This window comes from Aedes aegypti, chromosome 2 (genome assembly GCF_002204515.2).
Source record: "Aedes aegypti strain LVP_AGWG chromosome 2, AaegL5.0 Primary Assembly, whole genome shotgun sequence".
NCBI lineage: Eukaryota > Metazoa > Arthropoda > Insecta > Diptera > Culicidae > Aedes > Aedes aegypti.
In genome coordinates this window covers 63,069,694-63,084,181 of record NC_035108.1, presented here as the reverse complement: position 1 = coordinate 63,084,181, position 14,488 = coordinate 63,069,694, and the positions used below count along the sequence as shown (strand labels likewise).

General features: G+C 37.5%; 1 protein-coding gene across 1 annotated transcript in view; it reads right to left on the bottom strand.

The window, feature by feature from the left end:
* The window catches only part of LOC5574280 (tyrosine-protein kinase PR2), a 123,497-nt gene that overhangs the window by 5,043 nt on the left and 103,966 nt on the right, over positions 1-14,488 (bottom strand). Inside the window, exon 7 of the mRNA XM_021841013.1 lies at positions 8,303-8,669. Coding sequence (XP_021696705.1) covers positions 8,303-8,669 — 367 coding nt within the window. The remainder of the gene's footprint in view (positions 1-8,302; positions 8,670-14,488) is intronic.

Genomic DNA, 14,488 nt, shown 5'->3' with positions numbered 1-14,488 from the left:
TCTACATCATATCAATATCATGCTGTCTACTCCATCACAAATGCATTGATGGCGATAGACTATGGATATCACTGATGGGTTAAGTTTAGCCTTAAATTAAGCAGTTCAAATGGCAATTTATCAGTACGATATTTTTGACAGTGTTGCAGATAGGTTCAAACTATATAAACTATATTTGTTGATCACTGAAAAATAATTACCACGTGATCACTCATTTCGCAGTGATTATGATCTAGAGTGCGATGTCGCATCACTGCTGTTGGTTGTCAAATCAAAGTGATATTGATGGTTCGCAAGTGATAGTGATAGTTTTAGACCATCAGCTATCAGCTGATATGATTGATATTAAGCAACTCTGGTTGGGACAAACGGTTGTGAGCGAGCTCGCTTTGTTGTTTGTTTTTGTCTGTTTGATGACAATTTGATTCACTGGTGAGGTGTCTACCAAGTTTAACTACTGTAAACTGCATTGGATATTTAAAAAAAACTAGCTAACGATTTTCTAACGGCCGTTGCAAGATGTGGTCAAACCAGTGAATCAAATTGTCATCAAAATAGACGAAAAACAAGCAACAAAGCGAGCTCGCTCACAACCGTTTTTCGCAACTGTTGCGGGTAAGGACACAATCAAAAGAAAAATTGTCATGACAATCACAGAGCGCAACATTGTTGCAAACTTTTCAACTCGCGATAAATCAGTTATTTTAAACACAAAACCAAATTTGTTTTGTGGATGCTGTTTGATAATGTATAAATGTTTACCAACACGGAGAAAGTTCTCGAAAATTGCAATGCGAAGCCCAGAAAATTGCTGCACACGTGGTGATCGATCTTTGTCATATTCTGTTCAAGTTATGATAAACTGATGTTGCGGAATAATATTGTTGCAAAAAGAATAGAAGATGGCAACGTCTTTGTTGCTGCGTGTTGGGTGACAATTGATTTACTGGGTCAAACAATTTTCGCGTTGAGTATCATAACGACGTATCTGCAGTGATCGATTCCTCTTTGGATTATTACACGAAGAGTTGGGCAAACTGATCTAATTTCGGGAGTGAATTGTAGACGACTCACTCACAAAAGTAAAGCGACTCTTTGGATTGATTCAGTGACTCATATAATTAAATAAAAAATATGGCACCGTTCACAAATTACGTAACGCTCGAAGGGGGGAGAGGGAGGAGGATTAAATACAACAAAATTTTGCAAATGTTCATTCAAAAAGCGTTATGAATCTTGCTCAAAAAACGAAACAAAATTTGAGGGCGAACATTTTTATATAGACACTTTATAAATGTTTAGTGTGTCGTACTATGATAAATCCTACTCAAAATCGTGTTTGCTCCCTTATGCCTAAACGGTGTCAGTTATAATACAAATCAATCTCTCAAAGTTTGTAATGAATAGGAAGAATTTAAGCAGTGCATACGACATTCAAAGTTAATATGAAATCATTTTTGTGTCCAGCCATATAACACTTCGTCGTAATCTTTTAAGGAAAAGTTGACAAACTCTTCTCAAGTGAACCCAGCTACATGTTGAGTTGAACATTTTTAAATTCATCATTACTTTCATAGCAAGATTGCTTTTTTGTACAATATAGTAGCCTGGATTGCTTTTAGTTATTCTTCCCACCAAGAACTCGATTGTTGCCTGCTGAGCAGCATTTTACATGCAAGCCCTCTTTATAATGGTGAACAACAATTCAATACAGATCAAAAATAAGGGCGAATGTGAAAGCTAATATATTCTCAGTAAAGTTGATTCAAAGTTTCAAACCTCTATCGATTCTTTTTACTTATTTTGTGCAAAACGTTATTTCTAAATATACCTACGCTGCGGTTGTAATTTCAGGGCAGGTAGCAAGTCACCAGAAATTCACTATTTCCAATAAGAAGAAAATGTTTAAAATTATCTGGGAAACATTTTGGAGAAGATTCTAGAAAAACTGAGAAAGCGACTTTGGGATGATTTTTCTAGGCGAAATATTTCAATAAATTTTGGCAAAAACCAAAAACTAAAACTTGTACCAATATCTGACAGACCTGCTGGATAAATTACTAATTAACTTTCTACTGTAATCTGCTGAATATTAAACCTGCCTTCAGAAAGAACCTCATCAAAACTTCTCTGGAAGATTTGTCAGAGACGACTAGGGATAACAACCAAAAAATTAAAAAAGTTCGTCAGTAACTCGTCCAGAACTTCAAAAGCGAGTATTAATTTTGCTGGAAATCAGCAAATTCCAACGAATAAGCTATACATTTTTTCCGTGATTAACCCTTGATAATGTTTTTAACACGACTTTAGTCAACTGTTACTGTACCAAAACACGTTTCTATAATCAGGGAATCCATCGGGAAAAAGACGGGAAAACAAGGAATTCGAGATGGTCACCGGGAAAATCATTTTGAACGAACATGTTCAAGCTCTAAATCTACAAACCACCAAAAATAAGCTGGAGAAAGTTTATATGGCTGATGATATTGCAACTGTATACTTGGACAAATAACATTCGAACAATAATGATTCAATTTTTTGTCTACTTTGCAACATTGAAATGTTTCACTTATGTCATTAGTAGGCAATGTTTTAAAATATATTATAATTTTTTACCTTTTGAATTTTTCTCTAATTTATCAGACTCAAAGTTTTGAATCAGAGTTTCAAAACTTCTTGCAGAAAGTTTAAGCAATCAAACATATTGGATTCAGAATTTTCTTAAGTTACTGAACAATAAATCAATAAATCTGAATATTTTCGACAACAATGCTTTGTTTATGAGGATCTTCCAATGTATCGATATTTATCTAATCGACTGAAACTTAATTAAGTAAGGTCATAGTCGTAGCGGTAAACGCGCAGCTATTCAGCAAGACCAAGCTGAGGGTCGTGGGTTCGAATCCCACCGGTCGAGGATCTTTTCGGGTGGGAAATTTTCTCGACTTCCCAGGGCATAGCGTATCTTCGTACCTGCCACACGATATACGCATGCAAAAATGGTCATTGGCACAGTAAGCTCTCAGTTAATAACTGTGGAAGTGCTAATAAGAACACTAAGCTGAGAAGCAGGCTCTATCCCAGTAGGGACGTAATGCCAGAAAGAAGAAGAAGAAGAAGAAGAGATACATGCTTCAACATGTGTGGCTTTGTTTCATCCTTATCGTAAACTAATTTGCTTTAGTGAACTCTTCATTTTTATGCAGAAAAAAAATCTAAAGATGAGGAATTCAAATAGGGTAGTAAGATGCACATAAAAGGCATATCTATATAAATGAAAATGGAATGGTGTTTGTATGTCCCGAGTTGGCTTGAGAACGGGACGAGCAATTTGAACCATTCTTTCTTTTTTGTTTTCCTCGAGGGCTCCGATGTGTTTGTGTGGAATAATATTTTTTCTGTGGGCTTCGTGGCCGTGCGGTTAGTGTTACCAAGCATTTAGCCGCATCGAGTCAAGGAGTGTGGGTTCGATTCCCGCTTCAGGCCGGAGAACTTTTCGCGCGGAATGTTAACCGACTGTGCCACTGGGCGTTGCATGTTAGTCCGTGGTGCTTCCTTCAAAGGGCAAATCGTCCACTGAAAGCATTAACCTGTAGGTGTCCGTTTGTTATTTTTGAAAGTTGAGAAAACGTGAGATGCAGATTTGACATAAACTTCGGAATTATTTTTTTGATAGACTCTACGCCCTATTGGGCAATACAACGTATGCCGGGACAGCTAGTTGCTCGTAAATACAGGGTGTCCATTCAAAATCAGTTTTCCAACTCCCGGATTTTTCCCGAGTATCCCCAAGAAATTAAAATACGGATGACAATCCTGGGGATGTCACTTGCAAAAAAAGTGAACAAATTTGTCAAATCGTTAAAATTGTCTTACGTAATTAATGAACAGCCCATTTGAATAATGCCTTCGAAATAATGTGTTAGACATGAGCCAGGACTGGTTCCAGGAGAAATTTTTGATCTAGTAAAATTCAAATTGGATTCAAGGAAAGACTTTTTTTTAACAGAAACGATATCTTTAAACATATTTTATCGTTATCCTATGAAACTGGCGAAACGGTTGAAATAATTCTAAGACTCCATCTTTCAAGTAATCTTTAAAAGATTTGGTCAAAAATCTCGTCAAAAATTTAACAAACAAATAACTGGTCAAGAGTACATAAAAGACCTTGCTGTTTATTTATTCATCGATGATTGGAAGAATTCGTTGTTAATCTGCAGAAATCCATACAAAATCTCGTCAGGGACCTCATAAGGGGTCTACCCCGTTTGCAATTATGCCTTTTGGCATAATGCCGTTTAGCATAAAGTCGTTTGGCATAGCAGTTGTTTGGTATAATAGTCGTTAGGCATAATTCGGAAATGAAAGATGTTGCGGTGGTACAGTAATATGCGGAACCATAAGATGTGTCATGTGTTTTTTCCAAATGATATGGAATAACTTAGGCGTTGGATACATTTTGATTGAAAAAGCGTTCGAATAGAGCTTTATTGTATATTGGTTTCCTTGAAAAATGTCCTATCAACGGAATGTACAATAAATACTTAAAATTTTACAGTACTTTTGAAATTAATTTTTCATTTTTTTTCTGGAACATACTAACTGTAACTAACGGAAACACAGGTTTCAAATTAATTTTTTTAAATGACACGGACACCGTTTTCAGCCATTTAACTGCACAGACTGTAACTTAACACTAGACAACGGACAAGCATGCTCCAATAGTACAGCCGAGAAACATTCTTGACAAAAAGTTTCAATGGCTGCAGCGGGAATCGAACCCACACTCCCTGCGCTCATTGCCTGACGACACTAACCACACGGCTATGAGGCCCACCAGGCTCTTTTTCTGTGATAGGTTGAATGTAGAAAAATATAAACTTTTTGCATTACACGTTTAATGAACCCCAGGCACTTGTAGGTTATGAAAAACACAATTTTCCAAACATTTTTCAAAAATACAGAAAAGATTCAAAAGTTTAAAAAAAAACATTTCTTATATGTTAAAAACACACACAAAATGCCAAAAAGTACCCCGTCTAAAGGCATGGTTGGGTATTAGATGGTTAATGGAAGGAAATTAATAAAATTTAATGTTTTTCACAATTATGCCAAACGGCTATATGCCAAATGGTGGTTATGCCAAACGACCGTTATACCAAACAGCTATTATGTCAAACGACTGTATGCCAAACAGGACAGCCCCTCATAAGAACTTTGTTATAGTCAAACTAGCACCTAATACAGAAAAGGCTTCATCAAGAATCAATTTCATAAATAATCCCAGAAATACGCCAAACGGAACTTTTCATGAATCTGTCCAGGATTTCAGAAGATCTCCCTAGAAATAAGCTATATTTATTTTTTCGTTCAGCTTTTCACCAACCTCGACGAATCTACTAACAATTTTAAGTAGAATCTGCCAAGGAAAGACTTTTCTAGAATTCACTAAAAACCGTATTAGCAATCTACTAATAACAATTTAAGATATATTTTAACAAGATCTTTCAAGAAACTGGCCAATTATCGAATCCATTCCCTATAGGATTCCAGCAAAGATCTCATTTAAAATTGTCCATGAATTTGAATAGAAATCTAACAAAAATCTAACCAAGAACCTCGCTAGAAATCACTAAGTACCCTTCTTGAAATAATTCATAGATCTTAATCGTTAACTATCTTTCTATCAACTCACCAAAAGTTAGTGATAGTGAGAAGTACGAGTGGTAGGCAGACGTGCACTTTCTGAAAGAAATTTCTCTCATAGTGCTTGAAATTTGAAGAAATCGTTAGTTGAAATACATATTTTTCCGGGTCATTCTTTAAATTCCCAGGTATTTCCTGTATTTTCCCCGGTCATTTGTTATTCCCGGATTTTTTTCCGCTTTTCCCGGATAGATGGACACCCCGTAAATATGCGGTTTTGTAGCTTTTAAAACAAACTTCTATCGAAGTGAATCAATAGTGTCATGAATAGAAACCAAGGGCAAAGGGGTGTAAGGGACAGATACCTAGATTTGAGAAAATCGATTTTTAAGTATTTTTCAGCAATTTTTCATTCCATACTAACTGTATTAGTACAAAAAAAAAACAAGTCATTCTTCTAAAAAAACACCAGATATTATTTTTCCTATTGGACGAATTAATTACCTAAAAATACCGTTGAAAAGCTTGAACTAGACTTTTTCAATCTATTCAATAAAAAATAACTTAGATGCAAAGAAATATTTGTTTTATGAAAGTTTTTCAAATTCGGTGTTGGTGCTGATTACCCATACTTGGAGCTACAGTATCGGACACATAAATGCACCAAAGCCGTTTTCCATACAATATGGTAAACTTTAGAGAGCCTCTGCCGTTTCTCACCCGATTCTTCTCATTTTTTTCTGTGACTAACTAAAAATTACCTCGATTTTTCATAACTATTGAACTGCCCATACTCACAATACAGTCCCATTTGGAAAATCATCATGTCGAGAAAAACGCATCTGAACCTTATTGCAAAATTTTTCGTAACGCCGCTAGTGGCAACATAAAATTCTGGTGGCATTACTCAACACATTATCATTACAGTATAAGAAAATGCTCAACTAATAAAATATTGTTGATGCAGTTGATTTAACTGTATAAATCCAAGATAATAGCAGGTGGGACTCGTTATCCGAGTACTTTTCTCATCAAATGCAAATATACCCGCATACCAGTCCCATTACTTGGGACTCGCTTACTTTGTTATCGCGCACATTGACACATTTGTTGGCAAGTTTACTACATCTTCCAAAGCACTTTTCCTTTTGCTATAATTAGTGCTATCATCTTTTAATTGCAATATTTCTTTTAAAATAATCAACTATACGGTGGAGGTGGTGACAGTGTTCAAGATATTCCTGGGCTAGATGGTAGTGTTGCGGCCAGCCAATATGAATAGTACCCCCTAGATTCATCAGCAGTACGTTTATGTTGGGTTGGAAACATAGGTAATACTAATAGCTATCAAGGCATAAAATCGGGCAAGCTTTGGTAAGCCTGATATCGGCAAAGTTGTTAAAAATTTCTAAGATATGCCTTCTTATTTCTCAGCATTAGTTATCGTATCGCTAAAACAGAGTTTGACTAGTCGACGATACCAGTGGTGATGTGCGTATGCCCATGTAGGCCTAAAAAGCTTTCCCCTCCATGTCGTTGAAAGATGAACCTACCGGAGGCGGAGATTTCGTTACTAATTGGCCAGAGGACGAGAGATGTGACAGGTATAGCTTTGACTTGGAGGAAAGCTATTTGTTTTATGTTTTGTTTAAACTTTCTCAAGTATTATAAACTTAATATGTTTCGACCATTAATATCACCAGAAGCATTCTGGAAAAATATGAAGTCATGTAAAGCAAAAACTACATTTTCATGGACTAAAGTTGACTTGCAATACTCAAATTAGTAGTATTTCTTTTTCTTTTGAAATGAAAACTACGATGCAAGATTACAGGAATCATAACAAGAAAGGGTTGGCTTGAATTTCATCGTAATCTACCAGTGGGACTGTTATGCGGGTACTTTCAATATGGGACGCACATAGTTTGGTATTTTTTTCGCATTTTGTCCATACAAAGATACCATTTTAGATATGCTACCAAGAAGTACACTAATAATAAGTACGATTCATGAAGAAAACTGAAAAATGATGAAAATTCAAATGGGACTGTTATGCGAGTATGGGCAGTGAACAAGTTGTGTGAAACCTATTGGTTTAAAAGTTACAGATAGGTTGAATTGTGACATAAAAAATGCACCACAACGAAAAGTGATGTATCAGACAAACTATGCGTCGAATCCTTTTGGTGTCTTCAGCGGATTGGGTCCTTATCACTCAATGAACAAATATGCTAAAGACACCAATAGGCTAGGACGCGTAGTTTTTCTGCTACATCACTTTGTGTCATGGTGCATTTTTTATGTCAAAATTCAATATATCTGTAACTTTTGAATCTACAGTTTCCACACAACTTTTACAAAAGTTATCGAAAATTGAGGTAATTTGTAGTTCATCACAGAAAAAATGAAATGAATCGATTGAGAAACGGTGGAGATATAGCTATCTGAAGTTGACCGGGAAAACGACTTTGGTGCATTTTATATGTCCGATACTGTACGTTGTGACATATAAATAGTATTGATCGACTCTTGATCTAACTTCTTCAAGCTGGAAGAAATGTTTTAATACCAATTTCATTACTGCGCCATAAATTTGTTCATTGGTTAATACTAAAGTTTCAAAACTAAACCAAAAATAGAAAATGGTACTTACGTGCAAATCAGGCACATTCTTGGCCTCCTCGGAAAAGTTTCGCCTCTCACGGTACGCACTCGACAGCGTACCGGACAGGTGGTGATGGCTGGATGACGACGACGACGCCAGGTGGTCCTTATCGGAGCAGCTCCCACCCCGGCTGCCTCCGGCCGATCCCCCTCCGCCAACACCACCACCACCCCCACCACTGCCCAGGCCCATCGAACCCGAACCGGACGAGTGGTGATGGCTGCTCCCGGCACTGCCACCGCTACCACCGCTGCCTCCCCCAACCACACCGTGAATGTGCGGAAAGCGGAAGCTAAACTTTCGCTTGGGACTCGATGTCTGCTGGCTCGAATCCGATACCAGATCGGTCATTGATCTGCGGCGTCGACGGAAGGCGAGAAGGGAAACGGAAATTAAATGATATGAATTTTTTATGTAGTAGGAGTGTGGCCTAAACTGCCAATTAGGGTGGGCCCATAATGATCAAACTACAAAATCTTAACCTTCAAATTTGTTCAATTGGATCCCCAGAAGCTACTGGAAAAATTGAGCGGAATCCGTCAGCTATAAGGGGGTACGTAGAGCATATAGAGGGTTGCATTTCTTTGGAACGCTCTCTATTAAGTTCTACTATAACTAGGCTATCCAAGGTAAGTGACGAACTCTTTGAAATTTTATCAAATTGTGAACGTTGCACAGATTGTTTATAAGTGTTTCATAAATGCTAACATGTCATCATTTTTTTATATTAGAATATTAGAATATAAAGCCTCAAATCTCGCGTACTCTGAGATAACGCCCTAAAAGCCATTGGTAGCCACGTGTGTAGCTCGTTGTTTCTGAGCACAAGAAACAATAAACATCCAAACCAACATCGCAGGCAGGTAGATAATGATCCTTTCTTTCCCATAGCATTGTTAACCTTCCTGTTGCATTCAAAAAAAGTTACACTTAAGGCATTCCGGGTCATATTGACCCGGATTTGGCACAGTAATATCGCAGGCATTTTTCAACCAAATTTCAATGTTTTTATACTCAAAATAATCGTTAGTTCATAAATTTTTCGAATCGGGGCCGGACACAAGGATTGACCGGGTTTGGCCGCTCAGAATCGACGCCGAACAGATCAAGGTTTGGCCATTTTTGTAAGGGCATGCTTTTCACGATAGGGGTCGTGAAATTTATCTGTATTTGTTTATAAATGGATGTATATGTAGAAGCTTCCTATCAGAACTGAAATTATTGCTACTATCAATCATTTGGAGCATCTAGAACTGTCTGATGGCCACGGAGTAGGACTCAGAGCCCCCAGACAGACACCAGAGATATCCGGATATGTGGTCAATTTACACTTTCCGCAGAACCCAAACATGCGACATATCAAAATTTGCAGAATTTTATGAATAAAAAACATCTAAGGGAATCTTAGCTGTCATAAGCCATATTGACCACGTTGTTGCCACAGAACCGGTTCCAGAGGCCCCAGCGAAGTGGCCAATTTTCGAATTATGTACAACCCAGCCATGTGACATATCAAAATTTGCAGAATTTCACGAAAAAAAAATCCAAGCAATAATAGCTATCCTGAGCCAAAATGACCACCCTGTGGCCACGGACTCGGTTCCAGAGGCCCCGTTAAGCTGGCCAGCTTACGGATTATGTACAATCTAGCCATGCGACACATCAAAATTTGCAGATTTTCTTGTAAAATGTACTTCAGGTAATCCTAGCTGTCTTAAGCCAAAATGGCCACCCTGTAGTCACAGAACCGGTTCCATAGGTTCCGGTAAAGTGGCCAGTTAACGGTTTATGTACAATCGAGCTATGCGACATATCAAAATTTACAGAAAAAACACTTCAGGTAATATTGTGTATTTCTTTCACTACTGGACTGCGAAATGCGGCTTCATAAGTGCGAAAATGCAAATAAAAGTGCGGGATTGCATCGAATCATGTTGATGTCTTCAGAGCACTTATTCGTTGGACTGTGAGGCATAACCCCGCTGAAGACACCGACTCGATTTGCTATAATCGCGCACTTTTATTAGCCACGGCCACTCTGAGGCCACGGATATGGTTCCGGAGACCCCAGTGATGTAGCCAGTTGACGGATTGTGTACAATCCAGTCATGCGACATATCAAACTTGGCACCACTCATAAATTGCGTAACATTTTTTGGCCAATTTCGACACCAAGTTTGGACAAGTTTGGAACTCGCTTGGCCATATATATTGGCCACCGAGTGCCAGAGATGTTTCCGGTTCCCTGAGGTCATTGCCAAATGACATTTTTCATGTCGCTTGTTATTTTTGTGTAGTGTGAAGTTGTATAGATGTTTACATTTTCCCTAGAAACTAGAACTTTTTTTTTCTATCTTTATTAACGAGATTTTTAGCCCTGGGCTAGTTCATCTCGGGACTAACGGCTTTACTTCCCTTCCGAAGGAAGTCGTCACTGAAATTTTTAGTGACTATCTCGGGGATGGGATTCGATCCCAGGTCCTCGGCGTGAGAGGCGTGTGTTCTTACCAAACTAGAACTTATAGAAAGTTAAATGCCAGCGGACGCATACGGATTCGTTGGAAATCTTCCGAAATATGACCATTTCCGTAAAACTTGTTCCGGAAATTATGGTCAGTCATGTATTTCCAATCATGTATATATTATCTGGAGCTTTATCCATGTAAGCATCGAGCTTCAAGATGATGCTCCATTGCCACTGTATAGTACGTTCGAGGTACCCCGATAGAAGTGGCCAATTTCACCCATGCACGGAATAATATCAAAATGGGGAACAAACTTGAATATTTTTAAAATTCATGCTTCCGGAAGCAGTTTTAGAATCACGTCTACCATGAACAGTAGGTTTCAGGTGACCACTATAATCCATAATAACCATTCTATAGTAGATTCCAGAAGCTTCTACACAAATTTCCAATTCGGAACATGGCCACATCCCCTGGGGCTCTTGAAACCTGCTATAATGTGGTCTAGCAGGCTGTGATTTTGGAAATGCTCACCTTAAAAAATCTTGAAGTTTGATACCCATATTGATATGATTCTAGACAAATTGCTAATTGGCCACTTCCCCCAAGGCACCCGGAACATACTATACAATGGTTAAAGAAATAAGTTGCTTTGTTAATACTTCCAGAAGCATCAACCTCAAAAATCTTGATGTTTCATACCCATATTGATGTGTTTTCGGACATGTTTTGAATTGACCACATCCCTCGGGGCACCTGGAGCCAACTATACAATGGTCGTGGCAGCCGGTGGTAGTGAAAATGGTTCAGGAATCATCAGCTTTGAAAACCTTGAAGTTTGATGCCCATATTGATATTGTTCCAGATATGTTCCTTATCGGCCACTTCCCCTGGACACCTGTACCCTACTATAGAATGATCAGTGCATCTGATGGTTCTAAATATACTGCTGGACACATCATTTCAAAGTTCGTTGCCCACTTGTATATAGGTAGCTCCAGATAATATTTATATGATTGGACATACAAACATGACTTACTATATTTTCCGGAACCAGTTTCACGGAAATTGTCATATATCGGAAGATTTCCAACGAATATTATTGCGTCCGCCGGCATTCAACTTCTCATTAGTTCTAGTTTCTAGGAAAATAGTAAACATCTGTATAACCTCACACCGCACAAAAATATCAAGACACATGAAAAATGCCATTTGGACATGACCTCGGGGAACTGGGAACATCTCCGGCGTCCGGTCGCCAATATACATGGCCATTGGCCAAGCAAGTTCCTGAAACTAGAACAAATTTGCGGTCGACTTCTTCCACATGCATCCAATTTAATCAATTTTCCATAAGGTAATAAGCATTTGAATTTAGGCGAAATTTTGCCTATCTCAATCATTTTGCCTATCCTATGTACCTTTATTGAACATGGTTAGCCTGCAAATTGGCCACATAACCGGGATCCTTGGAGTCTCCGAAATCCATTATATGGCCACCAAGTATCCAAGACTGCTAAGTTTACCTCAGCTAATTTATTTTATGAAATTCTTCAAATTTTTATATGTGGCATAAAAACGACTCTCCAAAACTCGATGTTCAAGAGACCACTGATTTATACAGTGAAACCTCCATGAGTCGATGTTCCATGATTCGATATCGACTCATGAAACCATACTAGAATCAAAATTTCATGGTCCCCTCAAACAGCTTTCCAAAGCATTTTTGTTCCATGACTCGATATTTCCATGAGTCGATGGTTCCTTCCAATATCGACTCATTGAGGTTTGAATGTAGAATTATCGAGTTATAGAATATACCGATACAAAAGATCACAAAATCGCAAGAACAAATTCTTGTTCAGTGGGATTTGGTTTTTGGCATGCTCCATGTTTGAATCACTTCCCTCCCGAATGAATGAATCCGTTTATGGAAACATTTTCGAATGCCATTAAAAGTTATATTTTTTGGTAAATATTATTATTTCTTTTTATTTAGTCATTTGAAAAGCAAGCCAGCTTCACGCTTACCGCATTTCAGAGCTCAATTTCCGCCGATATTCCCCCAAATATCACTAACTTTTAGGAGTACCTTACGCGCTTATTTAATTTTAGGTAGTCGTATGTTCGCAACGTTTCACGAACTCATTAATCTCTAGTATCTCCACTAGAGTTCCAACATCTTTACTCAGGCATTCACGCTGTATTACAAGCCCACTTGAGTATGCCGGTAGGTGATACAGTTAATATAAGTATGTTGGAACAGCTCGTTTGAACAAAGCAGTATTGTCATAAGAGGAACAAAATGTATATAACTCACAACTTCAGCTCACTGTTATTTTTATTGTGCAATGACATATATTGCGTATGTAGAAGCATAACAGCATAACATACCAAGAGCAATAAATGTATAAAAGTACTGTGGATATCCAGTTTTATCTATCTATCTATCTTCTATATAAATAAAAATGAAGTGGTGTTTGTATGTCACGAAATGGCTTACGAACGGGTCAACGGATTGCCGCAAGATTTTCACTGTTGCACTCCTCAAGGGATGCGACGTGTTCGTGCGAAGAAAAAAATCAGGAAAGTCGCCGGATTTATCGGGAAAACGGGAGAAGACTAAGGTGTAATTTGTATGGGGGTTTCTTGAAGTTTTCCAACAGCCTACTTGATGGCAAAACGAAGTTTGCCGGGACCACTAGTTTTCAATATTTCTGACAAAATCTTGAGGATTCTGAATACCCGACCAGACGGAAGAAACAAGATTATAACAGAATGTGTTTCCCTGATATGATTTTTTTTACATCACCATGACAGCTGGTGTTAACATGTACCGTTTGTAGTTAAAATAACAAAAATTCTAACAAAATTTGCACCACAATAAACTAAAATATAACAAACCCTGTTACATTTATATCAAAATTATTACAGAATGTGTTGCAAGGATGTTACAAAATAACAAAATTATTGCAAACTATGTCACTGTTCATGACATCGGATGTTATTCGCAACAAGCTGTTAAATTCGATGTCAAAAATAAAAGAAATGTTAATAAATCTTCGAGCTGTTTAGTAGAATACCTATAAGTAGATGAAAAAACCGAATTTAGTACTATACTCGAAGTCGAGTCTAGTACACGACACTCAAGACGGCCTTACAGTTGAGGTCGAAATACGCGTATCTGTCAAAGGATACAAACTCTAGTGGAATTAAATGGTATAGTACTAAATTCGGTTTTTTCATCTACTTAAAAGAAATGTTATTATAAATGTGTAACTTAAAATATAACAAGTTGAGAACAAAGCCATCTTAGTAACACAATTTTATCAACTTCTGTTATTTTTAATTGCTGCTGATAGGAATGTGTTATAATCTTGTTATGTGGTTCTGGTCGGGTAGGTTTACAGCGAAATTCAGAGATTGCTGGAGCCTGGAAAGACCTTATGAATTTTTGAGACTTGAGAATTTTCCGCAAATTATAGTTTTTCTGTATTCTAACACTATTTTCACGATTTGTTCATTTCTTGAATAAAGATCACTTATGCGATTATGGTTTTCACATGGTCCATGTGTACAAATAGTATACATAAAGCTTATAAAACATCATTTAAAATATTTCAGCAATAAAAAGTGTATGAAACGCCTGTCACAATTCTATATGATGGGTCTTTAGCTTTATAACATAGTCCTTGATAATAAAAAATTG